The 21,734-nt window shown below is 42.3% G+C and overlaps 1 protein-coding gene across 1 annotated transcript; it reads left to right on the top strand.

The window, feature by feature from the left end:
- Nucleotides 1-5,851: 5,851 nt before the first annotated feature.
- On the top strand, nt 5,852-21,689 carry LOC128736176 (carboxypeptidase B-like). The gene is made up of 3 exons (XM_053830658.1): nt 5,852-6,220; nt 6,294-6,553; nt 21,362-21,689. The coding sequence occupies exons 1-3, from the start codon at nt 5,852-5,854 to the stop codon at nt 21,687-21,689; spliced, it is 957 nt and encodes a 318-aa protein (XP_053686633.1).
- Nucleotides 21,690-21,734: the final 45 nt, after the last annotated feature.

Genomic DNA, 21,734 nt, shown 5'->3' on the forward strand with positions numbered 1-21,734 from the left:
GGATCGAGAGCGAAACCGAAAATTACTCATTTAAAGAGCGCATTAAGAAGTTTTTCTGCGCATCAGTTTTGCTCTTTATGTTTAGTCTGTTTCTCATTGTGTGGATTTATTTCTCATTTCTGAAGGCAGTTCTGCTCATTGTGTTAAACAAAAAAGGTGCACTTTTTGCACAATGAGTGAGGAAATAACAACCCTGTAAGCGCCATTTGATAGGTACATTTAAATCAAATTGTAGACAGAATTTTCAAAATCACATTAAGGCCAATTTTTAAGGTTTTTTTGTATGTACACATATTTCCTTCATCGGGTCTAGTTTTAAGTGACCTTGTACTTTTTTGTGAGTTCGGTCTATCGAAAAATATCACTAGCTTTATTAGAACTCAGAATGTTTTGTGGAGAGGCTATAAGTCTCTTGACGTCCCATGTCATAGTTCAATTGAGATGAATTTAAACCCATGATTAATCGCTCTTGAATCCAATTCTGTAGTCTCATACGGCACAAAACAAAGATTCAAGCCGTCCGAAAATTCAGATAATTGATATTACAGCAGCAAAACGTTTGAAATGTTTTTCGAGTACCGGCCCCTATGCAATTGCAGCCATTTTGCAAAAGAACAGCTTCAATGCTATTCCATCTCCACTTGCATCAGTATTCTACTCGTCATTGGCCACTCATATTTTCCCTAGTTGCTGGATAAATTCTTATGCTTTTCCGGTTCACAAGGAGGGAAGCAAGTGTCCCGCCTTAAGTTCGAATGCCCTTGTGGCATTCACTTTTTTTGTCATTCGCCATATGGAGAAAGACTTGCAAGTGGATACCGTTTATATTGGTCCACCGGCTGCCTTTGATAAAATGGACCATCGCACTCACTAAATTCGAGAGATTGGGATGTTATGGTAGCCTACACTCCTGGCTGCGTTCGTATCTGACTGGACGGAATATGTCCGTTAAGATAGAAGAAGAACCAGAAAAATATTGACAGTGTTATCAGTTGATTTGCAGCAGCCATGGCGAAAACAGTCAAGCAAATACGCTTGATACTTTGCTTGTACTGCCAGCTCCACCATGGAGCGAAGAAATTCATCATTATGATCCACTTCGTATCCGCTGAATATAGCTTTTCCGGCAATTACAGCATCGTCTCCTCTCTATAGATAGGCGAGAGCGTCGAACGGACACCTGGTTTCGGCCTCCCGATGGTGCTGCACGACCGTAAAGTGCTCTTTTAATGCATATGTTACAGTTTTTCTACTAATTAGAGGCTCTAATTAAAAGAAAAACTGTAACATATGCATTAAAATTTCATAGGACAGATTTCAGCTGGCGATGAAAAAAATACTTCAAAAGATAATCGAAACGGAAAAATTTTCCTCAAATCTTACGTTTATTAAGCCCTCTACAAAAATGCTTCGACACCCTGCCGGATGACCTTACACCAGTTGGTCGGTACCTTAGCCATGGCCGATGAGAAGTTGAATGTCTGTATGTTCTTCAGCTCTTTCGTGGCCTTGGCGATCAGCTCCTTCTCCGTTTAGGCCACGAAATTATTGGAGTAGATCCTCACTTTCACTTTAGCTGAAATATTTTCTGTCGGTCGTAGCCTCCAATTTTGAGGCAACTCAAGCGTGCCGCATTTGAAAACCTCTACGAAGTTTATTTGAATCGGTACGCTACTGCCGTGCCTGATGAAATGGGCTGCACGCTCAAAACAAAGCAGCCGCGACCGATTTCGGTGTTGTATTTCAGGTACCGGTTTTTAACACTTCGGGAACACTCGGTATCGAGTACACTAGCCTCATAAAAGTACCTCGGAAACATGGTGGATAATCAGCGAAATCACGTATCTTTTTGCTAGCATCACGAAACAAAGAATGAATGAAGAAACTAATCTGAACTATTGGCAGCAACCTTTAGCATGAAAACAGAGACACGAATCGGAACATGGAATATGTTGACCCTTGCCCAGCAAGCCAAGACGGCTCGATTCACCAGTAAAGCTAGCCACCTGAAGCTTGAAATGCTGGGGCTGAGTGTGATCTGTTGGCCGAACACTGACGAGGAGTTGGTTTCCTACCCAGTCAGCATTTTCATATGTATAATTAGATTGCAAATAAGAGTTACGTACTGATATGTATCCAACAAAATCGTATTCGACGCGCAAAAGCCGTTTATCCGTACCATCTTGGAGGCGATATACGCACTGAGGAATAATTTTGAGCGATACACTTATATAGGTATTTCAATACGATAGGATCCGATTGAGCGTGACCAGTTGCATACAGCTATACAACTTTATGCTGAAAATCGTATGTTTATCAGCTACTAGCATTATAAACGACAGAATATCAACTTGTGCGCGCTTTATTAGGCTTTATTTACGAATCCGGATTTGTTAAGAGATATTTACGACAATTTTCGTACATTGATATACGAGTTGGTGCTGGCTGGGTAGTGAGAAAGGAATAATCTGCGTGAAATTTAGAACACGAGGTGGGAATGCCAAACTGCACAGGGCTGTTAAACAATCCTATACACGGGTTCAGAGAGCCTTACGAACGCCCTAGCCCAAGAAAGAGGAAACACCTGACATTGCAATACGTTAGGATGCTCAAAAGAACATATTGCCTCGATAGACACTCAAGAGCTCGTGCTTATTGGAACAAAAAAAATCCAACGGGCGACACACAGAGTTTTTCTAAAAGGAACAACAGGAGCAGACTAGGGAATTCACACGCCGTATGGTGTGAAGACAAGGACGGCAACATGGTTACTGACTAAACGGTGACTGTAGACGGCGGTTATTGACAGGAGAAAGGAGTACTTCCAGCGTGTGATGAATAGGGAGGCAAAAACAGGAAACAACAAAAAAAGTGTGGGCAGTAAAGCTGTTAATGAGTTGAAGAACGGAAAGACTGTTGGAAAGGATACTGGGCACCAGAAGAATTTCTAAAAATGAAGAGCGAGAAGCTGTACCTATTAAGACATCTATTGGATCACTCGGAAGATCTCCTCTAGTACTGTTGGTCCTGGGTTGCCGTTCTCCGATTTCCTTAAGCAGTAGCGGAGCGTGCATCGTTCTTGACAGCACATATCCATCGGGTGCGGTGTCTGCCCCGGAGTCTGCAGCGTTTTCCTGGTTCTTCCTGGAGCTCCTGGTCGTCTTGTTCCTACCAGATTTGAGGCGAACACCATCTTTGCAGGGTAGTTATCCGGCATTCTTGCAACATGCCCTGCCCATCGTATCCGTCCAGCTTTAGCCATCTTCTGGATACTGGGTTCACCAGAGTTTATGGCTCGTCCTCCGCCTCCATACTCCATTTTCCTGTACGCCGCCGAAGATTCTTAGCACTCGTCGTTCGAAAACTCCGAGCACTCACAGGTCCTCCTCAGGCATTGTCCATGTTTCATGCCCGTAGAGAACAGCCGGTCTAATAAGCGTCTTGTACAGGGTGCACTTTGTACGGGGACTTAGCCTGCTCGACCGCAATAGCTTGTGAAGCCCATAGTAAGCACGACTTCCGCTGATAATACGCCTCCGAATCTCACGGCTGGTATCATTGTCCACCGTTACCAGTGAGCCAAAGTAGACAAATTCGTCGACTACCTCAAACTCATCGCCGTCGATCAATTTATTACTGTCCAAGCAGCGTCGTTCGACCTCGTTTCCGCTGGCCAGCAAGTACTATAGTACTGTTTCGCGCTTTAGTCTGTTCAGCCACCGCCACAGATGTTCTGCCGATAACATCCATGTCATCGGCAAACCAGACGAATAGACTAGATTTGTTGAAGATCGAGCCCCGCGTGTTGATATCCGCTCGGTTCAAAACACCTTGTAGTGCTATGTTCAACAGCAGGCATGAAAGACCATCGCCTTGACGAAGCCCTCTGTGTGATTCGAATTAACTTGACAATCCACCCGAAATCCGAACACAATACTGTGTACCATCCATCGTAGATTTAATCAGTTTGATGAGCTTCCTGGGGAAGCTGTTCTCATCCATGATTTTCCATAGCTCTTTCCGGTCGATGGTATCATATGCGGCTTTGAAGTCGACGAACAAATAATGCATGGAAACTCTGTATTCACGGCCCTTTTGGAAGATTTGCCGCAGTTGAAATATTTGATCCGTTGTAGACCGACTTCGACGAAGGCTTGACCGGCTTGATAAGTTCCCACAAATCTGTTCGCAATTGGTGATAGTCGGCGGAAAATGATTTGGGACAGCACTTTATAGGCGGCATTGAGAACGGTGATCGCTCGATAGTTCTCACAGTCCAATTTGTCGCCCTTTTTATAGATCGGGCAGATAACCCTATCTTTCCACTCCTTTGGTAGCTGTTCCGTATCCCAAATTCTAACAATTAGCCGGTGCATACAAACGGCCAGCTTTTCTGGTCCCATTTTAATAAGTTCCGCTCCGATGTCATCCTTTCCAGCTGACGCTGCATGTTCTTTAGCTGCATGATGGCCTCCTTAACTTTGCCTATCGTTGGGACTGGCACCTCTTTCCCGTTTGTTGCACCGTCGAAATCGATTTCCCCGCAGCCATGGTTCTCCGCCTGGGCACCATTCAGGTGTTCGTCGAAGCCTTGGCGGGATCCGTTCAGTTTCAGCTTTCCACATTAGTTCTTCGTATTGCACCTTGCAAGACAATGTCGAATAATAGATGAGCGAATGCATCCCCTTACTTCAGTCCATCCAGCTAGAACTTCTCACTAAATTTTGACGAATGATTTTGATCCTTTCAGCATCACACGAATCAGCTCAACTAATTTTACCGGAAAACCATGTTCTAGCATTGTTCGTCACAGATCATTTCATTTAACTGAATTATACGCCGTCTTAAAGTATACATACAGATGATGAGTCTGCAAGTAATACTCCCGTAACTTGTCTAGTAACTGCCGCAGGATAAACGTCTGATCCGTTCTAGAGCGAAGACCAGCTTGATGCTCGCTGTTGTAGAACCCCGCTAACGGTTTCAGTCAGGATACGTGAGAGCACCTTATTGAGCAACATTGTGCCTCAACAGTTTTTAAACTCGAGTCAGTGTCCTTTTTTAAAAATAGGGCAAATGAGTCCATCCAACAACTACTCCGGTATTTATTCTTCCCTTCAGATCCCGATAATGAAGCGGTGGATTGCTTTGATTAGCCGCTCGTTTGCCGCTTTTGGAAGCGTCCTTCCCAAGTAACATTTTGGTTTTATAATCCCTTATCAAGCACTTCTTACACGGGAATTAGCTGTACAAGAGTTTAATGAGCTATTATACAACAAAAATGTAACTTGGGCTCTCAGCAGCCTTACCGTTTTTCACTAAACTAGTTAGTGAGGTTGAACTCATATATGAGTTATATAGGAATAAAATAACCAACTTAAATAACCTTATAAGTAATTTTTTAAGCAGAAATATTTTCTTCAAAAACATCATCGCATCACCAACGGAGCACACCGTCTTTCTGTTTGCATTGAACTTGTCTCCAACAGCATAAGTTCTCTGCAAATGAGGACCCCCTAGCAGCTATTACGCGGATTACGGTCCTCGACGTTTCCCTTTCTATCCTTAGTAGGCTAACAACCAGCAACGTGACAATACGGTTACTGTAGTTTTGAATTTCAATAGATATTTATTTCACTTTAGACAGCTTGGAAATAGTTTGTGAGCCAAAACATGCAGTGATTTCGTTTTCAATTTCATAATAACCAACATGTTACTCGAACGACAATCATCTTATTGGGCAATCATTAGTGCGTTTTTAGCACCACGGTACACGTTTTAATTAAAAAATCAGCCCTTCAAACCTCACCTATGGATGACCGACCGGCAGATCAAATTGTTAAACCGCACAATGAACCACGACCATGTTCCATTTTTCGACCATTACCCTAGCCACGAGGAAGTGAACCAATATCTTTCGAAGTTGGTGCGAAATTATGCAAATAAAATCGAAATTTTCTCCACTGCTCTTTCGTTCGAGGGTCGTGAAATAATGACCGTGCGTATCAGCCCAGATGTTAAGCGTAAAAAGTTCAACCGGCTTTACATCCTGATAGACGCTGGAATTCATGCTCGAGAATGGATAACAGTTATCGTAGCTCTGTATGTAGTGTATCAACTAGTCGAACGGGATGCCATCAACGTAAGACTACTCCGGAATTTCGACTGGATAATTTTGCCAGTGCTGAATCCCGATGGATACGAGTATAGTCTTGAACATGTAGTATATCGCGCCGAGCGCCAATCAGTTGGCGGAAATCCTTTACAGCAACTAATAAAACGTTTGATTGCAGAACAAAATGTGGCGAAAGACACGGCGACCCCTGGGTAGAGACCGTTGCGTAGGAGTAGATTGCAATCGAAATTTCAACGTATCGTGGGGAATTGGAACGGCCCAGTTTTGTTCGCTACTGTACAGGGGAGAAAGGCCATTCTCGGAGCTGGAAACCAGGAACGTTCGGAATATCTTTCAAAAGTTGCGGCCCAACTGTAGATTTTACCTGTCGCTACACTCGCATGCCAAAGCTATCCTCTATCCACGGGCGTATTCTAGGTGAGCACTACAATTAAAGATTTTTAACTCGTGGTTTAGTAGTTAGAGAACTCCTGAGTTTCCCGAATAACCAAATCCTCTTTTTACTTTAATTTGGTAAATGAAGTAAGAGCCAAAGGTAACAAAGAAAGTTAGCAGACATGAAAAACAAGACAACTTTTTGATTTAAAAAATATTTTTATTGCATTTTTGCTTACTGCATACTACATCAATTTCATGAAAAAAGTACCATCAAATTTGAAACTTATGCGCTTATTCCTTTTTAAGACTATGGGAATACCGTAAGGGTCGGGCCACTGCGTATATTCCGTTTTAGTAACACGAACTCGTAACAAATATTGTTAAACTTTGTTCTATGACTGATAACTTTACATAATATTGTGAGTTTCAATCGTATATATAAAATGCGTGCTCTAAATTCAATGATTAATTATATCATATAAAAAATTTTCAAAAGAAATGATTTTTTTTTGTTAAATTATAGTCACTTTAACAGCTTATGTCATTCATGACTTCTGCGGGGCAGGAATTTGAACCCAGGTTCCTCGGCGTGAGAGGCGTGAATGCTAACCACTACACCGGGACTGACCTCCTCAGAAATTAACTTCCTTCCTCTAGAAAATGCAATGCAATTATCAAGATTAGCATTCCTGAAATATCTCAATATAGAGTAACATAAATATTTAAGTCCGCAAATTTAGGTTCTAACTTTAAGAATTTAGTAGAATGAAGCTTTAGACATTTACTGTAAAGTATTTTATTTCAAGTATATTAAAAGTATTCTATTTCTTTAAGAACTAGGTCGCAAAAAGCCGTCGAAATCTCCAATATCCAAAGATTCTGTATTGCATTGACTCGATTTCAAGCAAATAACTAATCCAAGAGTTTATCCAGTTTACTAAAACGAAGGTTGTTTTTTTAGTTGTGGTCCAACGAGTGATAGCGCTTAAGCGTCTGCCCGGTATATTTCAATCGATATTTTCTACAATCATAATTTTGGTAAGACCAAATCGAGACACGGTTCTAAAATTGAGTACTTTTTCAAAATGTACTCCCTCGAGCAGCACGTTACTCGCGATTGACAGATTTTTGCCCTTTTATCTAAGCCCCATTGGCTTTCTCTGTAGAGTACATGTGTTTTAATTAATAGAAGGTTGCCAATTTGAGAGCTGTTTCGCTAATAAATTTTACGTGCTACTGAACTGTAAACCATATTACATTTTCAAAGATTTTGGTATCGTAGCTGGCCAAGACGGGTCAACCTAGTTATTTATTTATTTATTTGACTTTTTTCGGATGGTGATAAAAAAAATTAAGACGGTTAATTGAGTTTGATAGATTTCCCATAGAAGGTATTAACTTACTTGCAAAAAAAAATTCTACAGCTCTATCAGTCGAACTCTAACCGTGATGGCGAAAACAGTGAAACTATTCCGTTCAGAAGTGTGCGCGTTCAAAGAACGGTACTCCGTCGCGTGAAAAACGGACATCGTGCGGCACTTTGTGGACGCCGGATACGCCCGTTCCGGCATCTTTAACGTTTTGGCACTATTGGACAACAATCAGAGCGTCGAAAGAAAGTCCCGTTCACTGGTATCGGAGCTGCAGGCAATGACGCAGCGGCAACGGCTGAATAAGATGGTCAAGACGATTTTCCCGGCGAATCGCAAAGAGGCGGTGATGATGGACGACGAAACCTATTTTACCCTGGATGGCAGGGCACTTGTATTTTACTTCCCCCATGAAGGAAATGAGCTCCGAGGTGAAGTTCATTTCACACACCAAGTTCCCCAAGAAGGTGCTGCTATGGCTGACAATCAGCGAGAAGGGAATGTCAAAGCCGCTCTTCTTTCGCTCCGAACTGGCCGTGAACGGGGAAATTTATAGGACTGTATAGGAAATTTATAGTATAAGTGCGAAGACGCGATGTTCTGGCCGGGTCTGGCGTCGGCCCAATACTCGAAGCGATCGTTGGAGGAGATGGAGCGGCTGAATATCGAAACCGGCGAACCCACCCAACGTCCGTCAGCTGCGTCCCATCCAGAATTTCTGGACAAACCTGAAGCGTAAGATCTACTCCAACCATTTTGTCGCAAAAACCGAGGAGAAATTGATAAATGAAACGAAGAAAGAACCCAAAAACATGACTATTTACAGGCATGTTTTCGTCCGCCATGGCGAATGTTCCGGTTAACTGCCGGAAGGCCGCTCGCAAGGACGTAGAATTTTTTTGCAGGTAAGCTAATATAATTACCTTCCATGGGAAATTTATCAAACTTTATTAGCTGTTTTAGTTTTTTTCATCACCATCCGAAAAAAAAATCCACATTTTAATGTGTTGGATGGCCCCTCCGCACGCCGATACTTTCACCACATTGGCTCATCAGTTGTGATACCTGTCAGCTGCAATAGATGTCATCATGGGTATCGGCGATCAGAGGTCGAAGTCAGTCTAATCATCAGTCTGATACGACTCACACAGGTCATGTAATTATACTATTTTATATTTTAATAAATATTTTATGTTAGTCAGTTAGTGGCTACATTATTGCACCGAAAGCCCACTAACGTAACATAATGCGTAGATTATTTTAAATAATAGGGTAAGGAACGAGTTCAGCAGTGTCACCTATTTTAATCAGTTATGAATAAATGAGCCGAAAATGCACTTTTTTATTCATATTTTCCAAATCTTCACAAATCACTTAACCAGACATTTGATTCACACAAACACAATTTCCTGGGTTTCCGACAAGAAATATGATGAATTAAAAATTGTTGTCCAAAAACGTGCATTTTTCAGCTGCTGAAGGCAATCGCCACCTCGCTACTAACGAATCCATCACATTTTTCAGCACTGATTACAACCACTCTAAAAGTCAAGCACTCAATTGTCACATACCATATTATTCACTCTCTTTTTTTCTATTATCTAAGGCTTTGTCTCTAGCCGAAAGTTTTATTATTTTATAACAAAACTGAAAACAAATTCTGAATTAACGAACCTGTTCACCAGTAGCAGCAGCTGCAGCATAACTGATGAACTATCGTGTTGCCAAGACACTGTTTCGGTTCTGGAAATAAGAATTATAGGTTTGAAATTAACTGAAACCTCCAATAGTGAAAACTTGGTTCAATACTTTCAAGAGAAATGTATGTTCATAATTAATTTTTCTTCATTAAAAACAACAGAAAAAACCCGATTTAATCCACCTAGTGGTGAAAGGAACCTTTGTTATACGGTCTTACTTGCTATTTGAGATAGAAATCGACACGTCTTCGGAACATAATTCATCTATTGGTTATCGTTGCGTAGTGCGTTGGTTTACATAAAATTTTTGAAAATTGAAAAAGTTTACAAAATTTGAACAAAATAGGAACACTTTTAAATTTTGATAGATCCTTTTTTCATGAAATTGCGTAATAAGGATAAGTAAGTTGTTATTAATCTGAGTAAGTGCAAATAAAAGTAAGTTGTAAGAGGAAATCTTATCCTTTAGCATATACATTGTCTAGCAAAGGTCTAGTTTATAGGTTTTTGAACTATGCATAGTTTCCTGTAATGCCATTCTATTTGAATCACATCAATAGAGTTTTCTTGAATAATTTTCATCAATTTTTATTAACTCACGCTGTTGTATTTTATACAACACGTGTAGGTTTTTCAACGCCATATTGTTATAAAGTTACAAATCGTTGTTTAACTAACGTATATTCTTCAACAAACTTATTGTGAGCAAAATATCATAATTATTCAATGCATTAATAATTTAAATTTTTGGGAAAATTTATGGAGCAAAACTATCAGCAAATGTAAAATGTTTAAAATGTATCCGTCTGCTGGTAGTCGAGTAATTCGGAGTCAAAATTAGGGTATTCTTTATAATCAAAGTTCTACAGTTCCTAAACAAGCAAACATACAGGTATACTATTTTCAGCAAAGTTGTGTATTTTTACTATTTGTACAATTTTGTAGTACATGAAAAAGTCATACAACAATTACAAAAAGAGCAAAAATAGAAAAACTGATTTTACAAATTCATATACAATAAATACGATATTTCTATCTTCGCTGCAGAGATAGAAGGTTACTGTCTTCAGCAAAATTTCTTGTAATAATATGCTCTATAACTTTGCAGAACACATCAATGTTGACACATTGACACTGAAAAAAAATATTTTATTTATTTCACTTTTAGAGGGATTAATAAAAATTTAAATTCCACCAAACGATAGAGCTTTCAATTTCAAGAAACTCTTCCAAAGGTTCGATAAACCTAAAACCAAGTTTTCCCAGTCAAAACTCTAGCGCATACGTTTTCTTTGGTTTGGGGCTATTTTGCGCGCGAGTAACTATGTTACAAAAGTTGGCGCGAGTGTTCGACGGTTAATATATTTTAACCGGTAAAACCAATTCTTATGAAATTTTGCATATATATTCGTAGTGTCAAAACCTCTTGTTTGATATTAAAATAATTGAAATTAGATAAATTATCTTGGTTAAAATCATTATAAATTATTGTTAATTTTGGTGTAGTGTATACGGTTGCTCATAACTTTCAAATTAAACGTCCAATCAAAAAACCATTCAATAGTGATCTATTAGGATATATTATCTTTCGAATGAGACTAATAGCGCATAAATCGGTTTGGCCATCTCTAAGAAACAGGCGATAATTATTACCTTGTCAAAACAGGTTTTTTAAGGCTAACTTTTAAACTACTTATTTGTTTTCAATTAAAAATTCCTGAACAATTTACCTTTAATAAGGGCTTTCATTTGATACTAAGATCGATGAAATCTGTTATGTAGTTTCGAAGAAACCCGTGTCACGTATTTTTCACATTTTTGCTTATAACTTTTAAACGAAACGTCGTATCACGAAGCAACTCAATAGTGATCTACTAGACAATAACACCTTTCAAACAAAAGTAATAACGAACCATTCGGTTCAGCCATCTCTGAGAAACAGGCGATAGAAAAAATCATTACATACATACACACACACACACACACACACACACAGACATTGCTCAAATTGTCGAACCCTATCGATTGGTATATGTGACTTGGCCCTCCGGGCCTCGGATCAATTTCGTGTTTTTCGACCAATTTTTAAACCTTTGTTATAGTATAACAAAGGTAAAACAGCTTTTTCAATAATTTTCGAAGATTTTCTCAGTGCTTTAATGAAGCAACGATGTGTTTCAATGTTATTTGCTTTGACAACACTGTTCTGAGTCGGACCGTGTATACTGCTATGTTTACCTCTTTTGTTCTCCCACCATCCTTATGAACAGCGAGTGAGACGTCAAACTCGCAGTTTCCCATAAGAACACCAGAGAATAAAAGAGACGACGAATACCGTTTGCCGAACGGTGCGGGGAGTGTATGCCCCGATAACCAATTTAGACAGATGGCATTTTACGCATCTATGCCGATACGCTATGCCGATTACGCATCAGATGCCGATTAGTAGGTCGCGGATAAGAACGCGAACTTACTGAATAGGGGGAAAAGCTCGAGGGACTTTTTACGGGCACGTAAAAAAATTCAGATTTCAGGATTGCTTAAAAAAGCACCTTGAGGGTGAAAATATGTTCGGTCTGATCAAAATTAGTTCCACCGCTCCAAATTTTAAAGCGAAAAATCAAAAGTTTAGCTGAACAATAGTGTCCTCCAATGGTAACAGCTTGAAGAACTAGAGATAGCAAGAAGATTGGTGTTACGATGATAAGATGAACACATGTGGGCTTTTCAAGTAGGATTTTATTAATGATCTCTTCACCAAAGGCAGTGTTGCCGAGTTTCTTTAACATCACAACATATCTCCGATTTTATAATAAAAAGAAGTTCAACAATATAATATCAAATCACTAATAATAATAATATCAAGTATATAATATTAAATAACGTAATCTTCAAAACGCCTGGGAAGTGTAACACATCTACGGGGTCTATCTTGACCGGAATTCGTTGATTGTGGAATGTCCTTCGTAGGATCATCTCGTTCGCCGTGGCTGATGTCGTCTGCAGATGGTACGTTATCCACAGACGGCAATGGATGGTGCACCTTTAGATGTGATGTGTTTCTTTTGAAACGTTGACCACTCTCGGTCTCCACCGTCGCCGTGCTTCCATGCTTCTCCACAACTGTTGCTGGTACAGGCAGAAAAGTGGATGATAGTTTATTCGCTGGATGCATGTTTTTCATAAGCACTTCGTCGCCGACATTAATAGATGTTTCTTTGGCTCCTACCTTGCTGTCTCGATTTTGTTTAGTACGATGTTTGATAACAGCATCCTTGTCTCGAAGTTCATCATCCATTACCACTTCATCTCGCACATGAGGAAATAAATCTCGGAATCTGCGACCGAACATCAATGTAGCAGGAGGGACACCAGTTACGCTATGCGGGGTAACTGAATACATATAGAGGTAATCTTGAAGCGCTGCTTCCAAATTTGTGCCTTGATGCTGACCTATTTTCAGTACTTTTAATAGTGAACGATTCTGTCGCTCAACCTCACCGTTTGCACACGGCCAGTACGGCGTAGTATGAGTAAGTTTGATACCATAGTCCACGCAATAATCTATGAATTCTTGGCTCGAAAAGTTTTTGGCGTTGTCAGTTGTCAAAACCGACGGCAAACCGAATCTTGTAAAAATCCTCTTCAGTGTTCGAATAACATCAGCTGACAAAGTGCGCGTCATAAATTCTGCCACTACAAAACGACTGTATAGATCTATAAGGACAAATACGTATTTTCCATTCGGCAAGGGTCCCAAAAAATCGGCGCTCAAATGTACCCAAGGGGCTGACGGCATCTCTCGGATGCGTAATGGTTCTGGCTTATTCAGTGGACCGACCAACTGACACTCGACACAATTTCGACATGTTTTCTCAACATCTGAATCTAAACCTGGCCACCACAATGCTACCCGTAAGCGTCGTTTCATTTTTTCTCTACCTGGGTGCCCGATGTGTGACAATTGTAGTACTGTTTCTCGAAGATCTCCAGGGACAACGATTTTGTCTCTGCGGAGTAGAATGTCTTTAGAAAAACATAGCTCGGATTTAAAGGGTGTGAATGCTTTTAAATCATCCCAACAATCATCGCTCAAGGCTCTTTTAACCTTTTGGAACTCGTCATCGTCACGGGAACTACGTATGATTTCAGTCATTGTTATCGCCGATGGTTTACTAAACTCTGCAATCAAACACAGCACCTCCTCGGACTGTCTGTCGTAGGTTTGTGGTTTAACTGCTTCGCACAATCTCGATAATGGATCCGCAATGTTTACCTCACCTGGAACGTGCACTATGGAATATCGATATGATTGCATACGAAGGACCCATCTTTCTTGGCGCTTATTCGGACAGGAAGATTCGCTAAAAATCTGGACTAACGGTTTGTGATCGGTGAGAATTGTGAAATCCAAACCTCTCAAATACATTTCGAAACGTTCAGTTGCCCAAACTATGGCAAGTGCTTCCTTGTCGAGCGTGGAATATTTTCTTTCCGTTTTCGAAAGGCTCTTGCTAGCATAACTAACTGGTCGCAACTTCGAGTTATTTTTTTGCATTAAAACAGCGCCCAAACCACTGTCGCTTGCGTCAGTTACCAACACTGTATCAAACTTAGGATTGTAGAATGCCAAGTGGTTGGGATTCGACATAGCCTGCTTCACCTTATTGAACGACTTCACCGCTTCTCTCGACCAGTGAAATTTAGCTCCCTTAACGATCATTTCTCGAAGAGGTGTAGTCAGTGTCGATAAATTAGGGATGAATTTCCCTACGTAGTTAACTAACCCTAGGAAGCTACGCATCTCACTGGTGTTCTGAGGACGTCGGAAGTTTTTAATTGCACTAACCTTTTCATTCGTAGGAAGGATGCCATTCGCTGAGAGTTCATGCCCCATGAACTTTACCATTGCTTTTCCGAACTCGCACTTCGCTTCATTGACAGTTAACCCGTTCTCAGCCAAACGATTCAACACTGCTTTCAGTCGTTTATCGTGCTCATCTTTAGACGATCCGTATACTAGTATGTCGTCAATGAAGACTTTTACTCCTACCAATCCTTTCAAAACCCTCTCAATACATCGTTGGAATATTTCAGGTGCTACTTTCATCCCAAACATAAGCCTCTTAAACCGGTAGTAAGCATCTTGCGTGACGAAGGTAGTTATATCGCGTGACCCGGGATCTAGCTCAATTTGGTGAAATGCTTTAACCAAATCAATTTTGCTGAATATTTTACATCCATCTAGATGAGGCATTATTTCCTCGAACGTCGGCAGCGGATGCTTTTCTGGAATAATCGCCTTGTTTGCTTTGCGCATGTCTACGCAAAGTCGAACGTTTCGTCCACTGTCCTTAGGAGTAACAACGAGAGGAGAGGCCCAGCTGATGTTGAGAGGCGCGGGCTCAATAATGTCTTGCTCAAGCAAGTCCGCAAGTTTGTCGTCTACTAACTTTTTCAATGGAATCGGCAATCGCCTACATGACTGCTGCACCGGTAGTACACTGTTGTCCAATTTAACTTTCACATGTACATCTTTCAATTTTACGATCACAGGCTCATTTGATTCGCTAACACTGAAAACTTCTCCATGTATTTCAAGCAATCCAAGTTCTATCGAGGTAGCCCTACTCAACAAGTTAGCTCCTTTCGGCTTGTCAACCACGTTCTCGAACTTGCTGAACCTTCAACTTTCGAGACGGCTTTACTAACTTTGGCTTGGTTTTACACATTTTCTTGAAGTGTCCTATAATTTGACACTTGTCACACTTTTTAGACCTTGCTGGGCACTTTTTATCATTGGCGAAGTGACCTTTTAAGTGACCTTTTAAGTGAGTTAACGGGCACTCTTCCATCGGTTTTTTCATTTGATCTCGATTGCGTTTTACAGTTTCTAGTACTCTTCCCTCATCAGCAATTTCTTGAACTGACATCAATTTTTTCTTCAATATTGCTTCTCTCAACGAATCCGATACGCAGTTATCGAATACTTGTTCGGTAATGCGCATCTCTAACGCAGCACCATAATCGCAGAGACGGCCTTGGTCCCGGAGTCGATGTATAAACTTCTCAACCGATTCATCTTCCTTTTGTGCTATTTTCCGGAAAACAGATCTTTCATATGGAACGTTATTCAGCGGAGCAAAATGCGCATCTAATAAACGTAGAGCTTCGATGAAAACATCAGATCCCGGTGGAGGAGTTGCGTCATGTCCTTCTATATTATAGAATATATCCTGTACTTCCGGCCCAGCGTAGTGTAGTAAATATGAACGCTTGCGCGAAGCAAGAGCTACACAGTTCACTTCCAGGAACAGTTGAAACGATCTTTTCCATTTAATCCAACGACTGGCGATGGACGCTGTGTCCGATATATCAAACGGTAGTAAAGTGTTTGTTTTTTCCATTTTCGATCGAAGTGGGGTTATGTTCACTTTCAAGCTTAACCGATTAGCTGCTCAATGTACCGCCACGAATACACCGAATGTAACTCGCTTTACTAATTTTCGCGTATTTAAACAGTTCTTTTTCGCATTTAAGCACTCCGTTAACGAATTTAATCATAAAAACCCATCATTAGTCGCCAAAATGTTACGATGATAAGATGAACACATGTGGGCTTTTCAAGTAGGATTTTATTAATGATCTCTTCACCAAAGGCAGTGTTGCCGAGTTTCTTTAACATCACAACAATTGGTATGCTGATATCCCCCACTTAGTCAACCCATCGCTTGTAATAAGATAAAACAATCAGTGACCCACTTAGACTGCTTAAAACCGGTTCTTTACCCTACTTTAAATTGTTGGGAAAAATAGATCAGCATAAACTGACATCACAGAAACGAAGCAATCAGCATGTGAGGTGTGCCGCAATTGGCCTCAACTGGAATTTTCTCTCGTTTCTTTATAAGAAAAAATGATACTCACTTTAGAAGCTAAAAAATTATACAGCAAAACTATCAGCAAAGGTAAATTGTCTAAAATGAATCCGTCTGTTGGTGGTCGAGTAATTCGGGGTCAAAATTAGGCTATTTTTTATAATCAAAGTATTACAGTTCCTAAACAAGCAAACATAGAGGTGTACTATATTCAGCAAAGTTGTGTATTGTTACTATTTGCACAACTTTGCAGTACATGAAAAAGTCACAACAATTACAAAAGGAGCTAAAAGAGAAAAACTGATTTTCTGTCTGTCTGTCTGTCTGTCTGTCTGTCTGTCTGTCTGTCTGTCTGTCTGTCTGTCTGTCTGTCTGTCTGTCTGTCTGTCTGTCTGTCTGTCTGTCTGTCTGTCTGTCTGTCTGTCTGTCTGTCTGTCTGTCTGTCTGTCTGTCTGTCTGTCTGTCTGTCTGTCTGTCTGTCTGTCTGTCTGTCTGTCTGTCTGTCTGTCTGTCTGTCTGTCTGTCTGTCTGTCTGTCTGTCTGTCTGTCTGTCTGTCTGTCTGTCTGTCTGTCTGTCTGTCTGTCTGTCTGTCTGTCTGTCTGTCTGTCTGTCTGTCTGTCTGTCTGTCTGTCTGTCTGTCTGTCTGTCTGTCTGTCTGTCTGTCTGTCTGTCTGTCTGTCTGTCTGTCTGTCTGTCTGTCTGTCTGTCTGTCTGTCTGTCTGTCTGTCTGTCTGTCTGTCTGTCTGTCTGTCTGTCTGTCTGTCTGTCTGTCTGTCTGTCTGTCTGTCTGTCTGTCTGTCTGTCTGTCTGTCTGTCTGTCTGTCTGTCTGTCTGTCTGTCTGTCTGTCTGTCTGTCTGTCTGTCTGTCTGTCTGTCTGTCTGTCTGTCTGTCTGTCTGTCTGTCTGTCTGTCTGTCTGTCTGTCTGTCTGTCTGTCTGTCTGTCTGTCTGTCTGTCTGTCTGTCTGTCTGTCTGTCTGTCTGTCTGTCTGTCTGTCTGTCTGTCTGTCTGTCTGTCTGTCTGTCTGTCTGTCTGTCTGTCTGTCTGTCTGTCTGTCTGTCTGTCTGTCTGTCTGTCTGTCTGTCTGTCTGTCTGTCTGTCTGTCTGTCTGTCTGTCTGTCTGTCTGTCTGTCTGTCTGTCTGTCTGTCTGTCTGTCTGTCTGTCTGTCTGTCTGTCTGTCTGTCTGTCTGTCTGTCTGTCTGTCTGTCTGTCTGTCTGTCTGTCTGTCTGTCTGTCTGTCTGTCTGTCTGTCTGTCTGTCTGTCTGTCTGTCTGTCTGTCTGTCTGTCTGTCTGTCTGTCTGTCTGTCTGTCTGTCTGTCTGTCTGTCTGTCTGTCTGTCTGTCTGTCTGTCTGTCTGTCTGTCTGTCTGTCTGTCTGTCTGTCTGTCTGTCTGTCTGTCTGTCTGTCTGTCTGTCTGTCTGTCTGTCTGTCTGTCTGTCTGTCTGTCTGTCTGTCTGTCTGTCTGTCTGTCTGTCTGTCTGTCTGTCTGTCTGTCTGTCTGTCTGTCTGTCTGTCTGTCTGTCTGTCTGTCTGTCTGTCTGTCTGTCTGTCTGTCTGTCTGTCTGTCTGTCTGTCTGTCTGTCTGTCTGTCTGTCTGTCTGTCTGTCTGTCTGTCTGTCTGTCTGTCTGTCTGTCTGTCTGTCTGTCTGTCTGTCTGTCTGTCTGTCTGTCTGTCTGTCTGTCTGTCTGTCTGTCTGTCTGTCTGTCTGTCTGTCTGTCTGTCTGTCTGTCTGTCTGTCTGTCTGTCTGTCTGTCTGTCTGTCTGTCTGTCTGTCTGTCTGTCTGTCTGTCTGTCTGTCTGTCTGTCTGTCTGTCTGTCTGTCTGTCTGTCTGTCTGTCTGTCTGTCTGTCTGTCTGTCTGTCTGTCTGTCTGTCTGTCTGTCTGTCTGTCTGTCTGTCTGTCTGTCTGTCTGTCTGTCTGTCTGTCTGTCTGTCTGTCTGTCTGTCTGTCTGTCTGTCTGTCTGTCTGTCTGTCTGTCTGTCTGTCTGTCTGTCTGTCTGTCTGTCTGTCTGTCTGTCTGTCTGTCTGTCTGTCTGTCTGTCTGTCTGTCTGTCTGTCTGTCTGTCTGTCTGTCTGTCTGTCTGTCTGTCTGTCTGTCTGTCTGTCTGTCTGTCTGTCTGTCTGTCTGTCTGTCTGTCTGTCTGTCTGTCTGTCTGTCTGTCTGTCTGTCTGTCTGTCTGTCTGTCTGTCTGTCTGTCTGTCTGTCTGTCTGTCTGTCTGTCTGTCTGTCTGTCTGTCTGTCTGTCTGTCTGTCTGTCTGTCTGTCTGTCTGTCTGTCTGTCTGTCTGTCTGTCTGTCTGTCTGTCTGTCTGTCTGTCTGTCTGTCTGTCTGTCTGTCTGTCTGTCTGTCTGTCTGTCTGTCTGTCTGTCTGTCTGTCTGTCTGTCTGTCTGTCTGTCTGTCTGTCTGTCTGTCTGTCTGTCTGTCTGTCTGTCTGTCTGTCTGTCTGTCTGTCTGTCTGTCTGTCTGTCTGTCTGTCTGTCTGTCTGTCTGTCTGTCTGTCTGTCTGTCTGTCTGTCTGTCTGTCTGTCTGTCTGTCTGTCTGTCTGTCTGTCTGTCTGTCTGTCTGTCTGTCTGTCTGTCTGTCTGTCTGTCTGTCTGTCTGTCTGTCTGTCTGTCTGTCTGTCTGTCTGTCTGTCTGTCTGTCTGTCTGTCTGTCTGTCTGTCTGTCTGTCTGTCTGTCTGTCTGTCTGTCTGTCTGTCTGTCTGTCTGTCTGTCTGTCTGTCTGTCTGTCTGTCTGTCTGTCTGTCTGTCTGTCTGTCTGTCTGTCTGTCTGTCTGTCTGTCTGTCTGTCTGTCTGTCTGTCTGTCTGTCTGTCTGTCTGTCTGTCTGTCTGTCTGTCTGTCTGTCTGTCTGTCTGTCTGTCTGTCTGTCTGTCTGTCTGTCTGTCTGTCTGTCTGTCTGTCTGTCTGTCTGTCTGTCTGTCTGTCTGTCTGTCTGTCTGTCTGTCTGTCTGTCTGTCTGTCTGTCTGTCTGTCTGTCTGTCTGTCTGTCTGTCTGTCTGTCTGTCTGTCTGTCTGTCTGTCTGTCTGTCTGTCTGTCTGTCTGTCTGTCTGTCTGTCTGTCTGTCTGTCTGTCTGTCTGTCTGTCTGTCTGTCTGTCTGTCTGTCTGTCTGTCTGTCTGTCTGTCTGTCTGTCTGTCTGTCTGTCTGTCTGTCTGTCTGTCTGTCTGTCTGTCTGTCTGTCTGTCTGTCTGTCTGTCTGTCTGTCTGTCTGTCTGTCTGTCTGTCTGTCTGTCTGTCTGTCTGTCTGTCTGTCTGTCTGTCTGTCTGTCTGTCTGTCTGTCTGTCTGTCTGTCTGTCTGTCTGTCTGTCTGTCTGTCTGTCTGTCTGTCTGTCTGTCTGTCTGTCTGTCTGTCTGTCTGTCTGTCTGTCTGTCTGTCTGTCTGTCTGTCTGTCTGTCTGTCTGTCTGTCTGTCTGTCTGTCTGTCTGTCTGTCTGTCTGTCTGTCTGTCTGTCTGTCTGTCTGTCTGTCTGTCTGTCTGTCTGTCTGTCTGTCTGTCTGTCTGTCTGTCTGTCTGTCTGTCTGTCTGTCTGTCTGTCTGTCTGTCTGTCTGTCTGTCTGTCTGTCTGTCTGTCTGTCTGTCTGTCTGTCTGTCTGTCTGTCTGTCTGTCTGTCTGTCTGTCTGTCTGTCTGTCTGTCTGTCTGTCTGTCTGTCTGTCTGTCTGTCTGTCTGTCTGTCTGTCTGTCTGTCTGTCTGTCTGTCTGTCTGTCTGTCTGTCTGTCTGTCTGTCTGTCTGTCTGTCTGTCTGTCTGTCTGTCTGTCTGTCTGTCTGTCTGTCTGTCTGTCTGTCTGTCTGTCTGTCTGTCTGTCTGTCTGTCTGTCTGTCTGTCTGTCTGTCTGTCTGTCTGTCTGTCTGTCTGTCTGTCTGTCTGTCTGTCTGTCTGTCTGTCTGTCTGTCTGTCTGTCTGTCTGTCTGTCTGTCTGTCTGTCTGTCTGTCTGTCTGTCTGTCTGTCTGTCTGTCTGTCTGTCTGTCTGTCTGTCTGTCTGTCTGTCTGTCTGTCTGTCTGTCTGTCTGTCTGTCTGTCTGTCTGTCTGTCTGTCTGTCTGTCTGTCTGTCTGTCTGTCTGTCTGTCTGTCTGTCTGTCTGTCTGTCTGTCTGTCTGTCTGTCTGTCTGTCTGTCTGTCTGTCTGTCTGTCTGTCTGTCTGTCTGTCTGTCTGTCTGTCTGTCTGTCTGTCTGTCTGTCTGTCTGTCTGTCTGTCTGTCTGTCTGTCTGTCTGTCTGTCTGTCTGTCTGTCTGTCTGTCTGTCTGTCTGTCTGTCTGTCTGTCTGTCTGTCTGTCTGTCTGTCTGTCTGTCTGTCTGTCTGTCTGTCTGTCTGTCTGTCTGTCTGTCTGTCTGTCTGTCTGTCTGTCTGTCTGTCTGTCTGTCTGTCTGTCTGTCTGTCTGTCTGTCTGTCTGTCTGTCTGTCTGTCTGTCTGTCTGTCTGTCTGTCTGTCTGTCTGTCTGTCTGTCTGTCTCACTGTCTCACTAAGAGGGCTCCCATACAAATGAAACACAAATTTCTGCATAACTCAAGAACTAATCAGGGAAATGACTTCCGATAGTAAAATTAGCCCTTAAAATTTTTAAGGCATTTAAATATGGATGTTTTGATTTTCCAACGTAGTAAAAACATTAGGGGTATTCACGTAACGCTTGCTATGTTGCGTATACGGTGTATTGCGTATTTATATTGCGCTACTCGCATAACAGGTCCATCGGGTAATACGAATAGCGGACAAGCTGGGTAGTTGTGTTTGACGAATTGCTTGCTAATAACTTTTTCACATGATCAAAAACACCAAAACACCTCTGGGACAGAGAGGGAGTAAAAACTAGGACTTTCGCTACACGTGAAAACGAAAAACCTGAAGAAAGTACCTACAGAATAATGCCTTTTTCTCACCGTAGAACTCTGCCGCAGAACTGGAAACATCAGCACGATGTGGCCCAAGCTGGGGCCGATGCAATTGTCAGTGCGTGCGGAGTGCAGTATCGCTGCAGTAGTGCTTCGGCCTTTCTGAACAACGTCGTCGGAGGTTCCAGCATCGATTATGCGCACGATATCGAGAAAGTTCCGTTTGCTTTGGTGATGGAAATCGCCAGCAAAGGATTTCACCCGCCGGCCGCAAGCATTGCCCGCATTTGCGAAGAAAGTTGGATCGGAATCCGAGCCATGGTAATGCAGCTAGCGGTCAGCCCAAGGATTTCTTTCACCCGCAGCAAAACGGCACTATAGGATTGTTGAAAAAAGAGAAAAAAAATGCCGCTGCTACATAGTTTT

This window comes from Sabethes cyaneus, chromosome 2 (genome assembly GCF_943734655.1).
Source record: "Sabethes cyaneus chromosome 2, idSabCyanKW18_F2, whole genome shotgun sequence".
In the NCBI taxonomy this organism is placed as follows: domain Eukaryota; kingdom Metazoa; phylum Arthropoda; class Insecta; order Diptera; family Culicidae; genus Sabethes; species Sabethes cyaneus.

Excerpts from the sequence above, each read along its gene's own strand:
- LOC128736176 (XM_053830658.1), top strand. The coding sequence starts at position 5,852 with ATGAACCACGACCATGTTCCATTTTTCGACCATTACCCTAGCCACGAG. Across the intron at positions 6,221-6,293 it reads ACGAGTATAGTCTTGAACAT|AACAAAATGTGGCGAAAGAC; the intron begins GTAGTATATCGC and ends GTTTGATTGCAG. Across the intron at positions 6,554-21,361 it reads TATCCACGGGCGTATTCTAG|AACTCTGCCGCAGAACTGGA; the intron begins GTGAGCACTACA and ends TTCTCACCGTAG.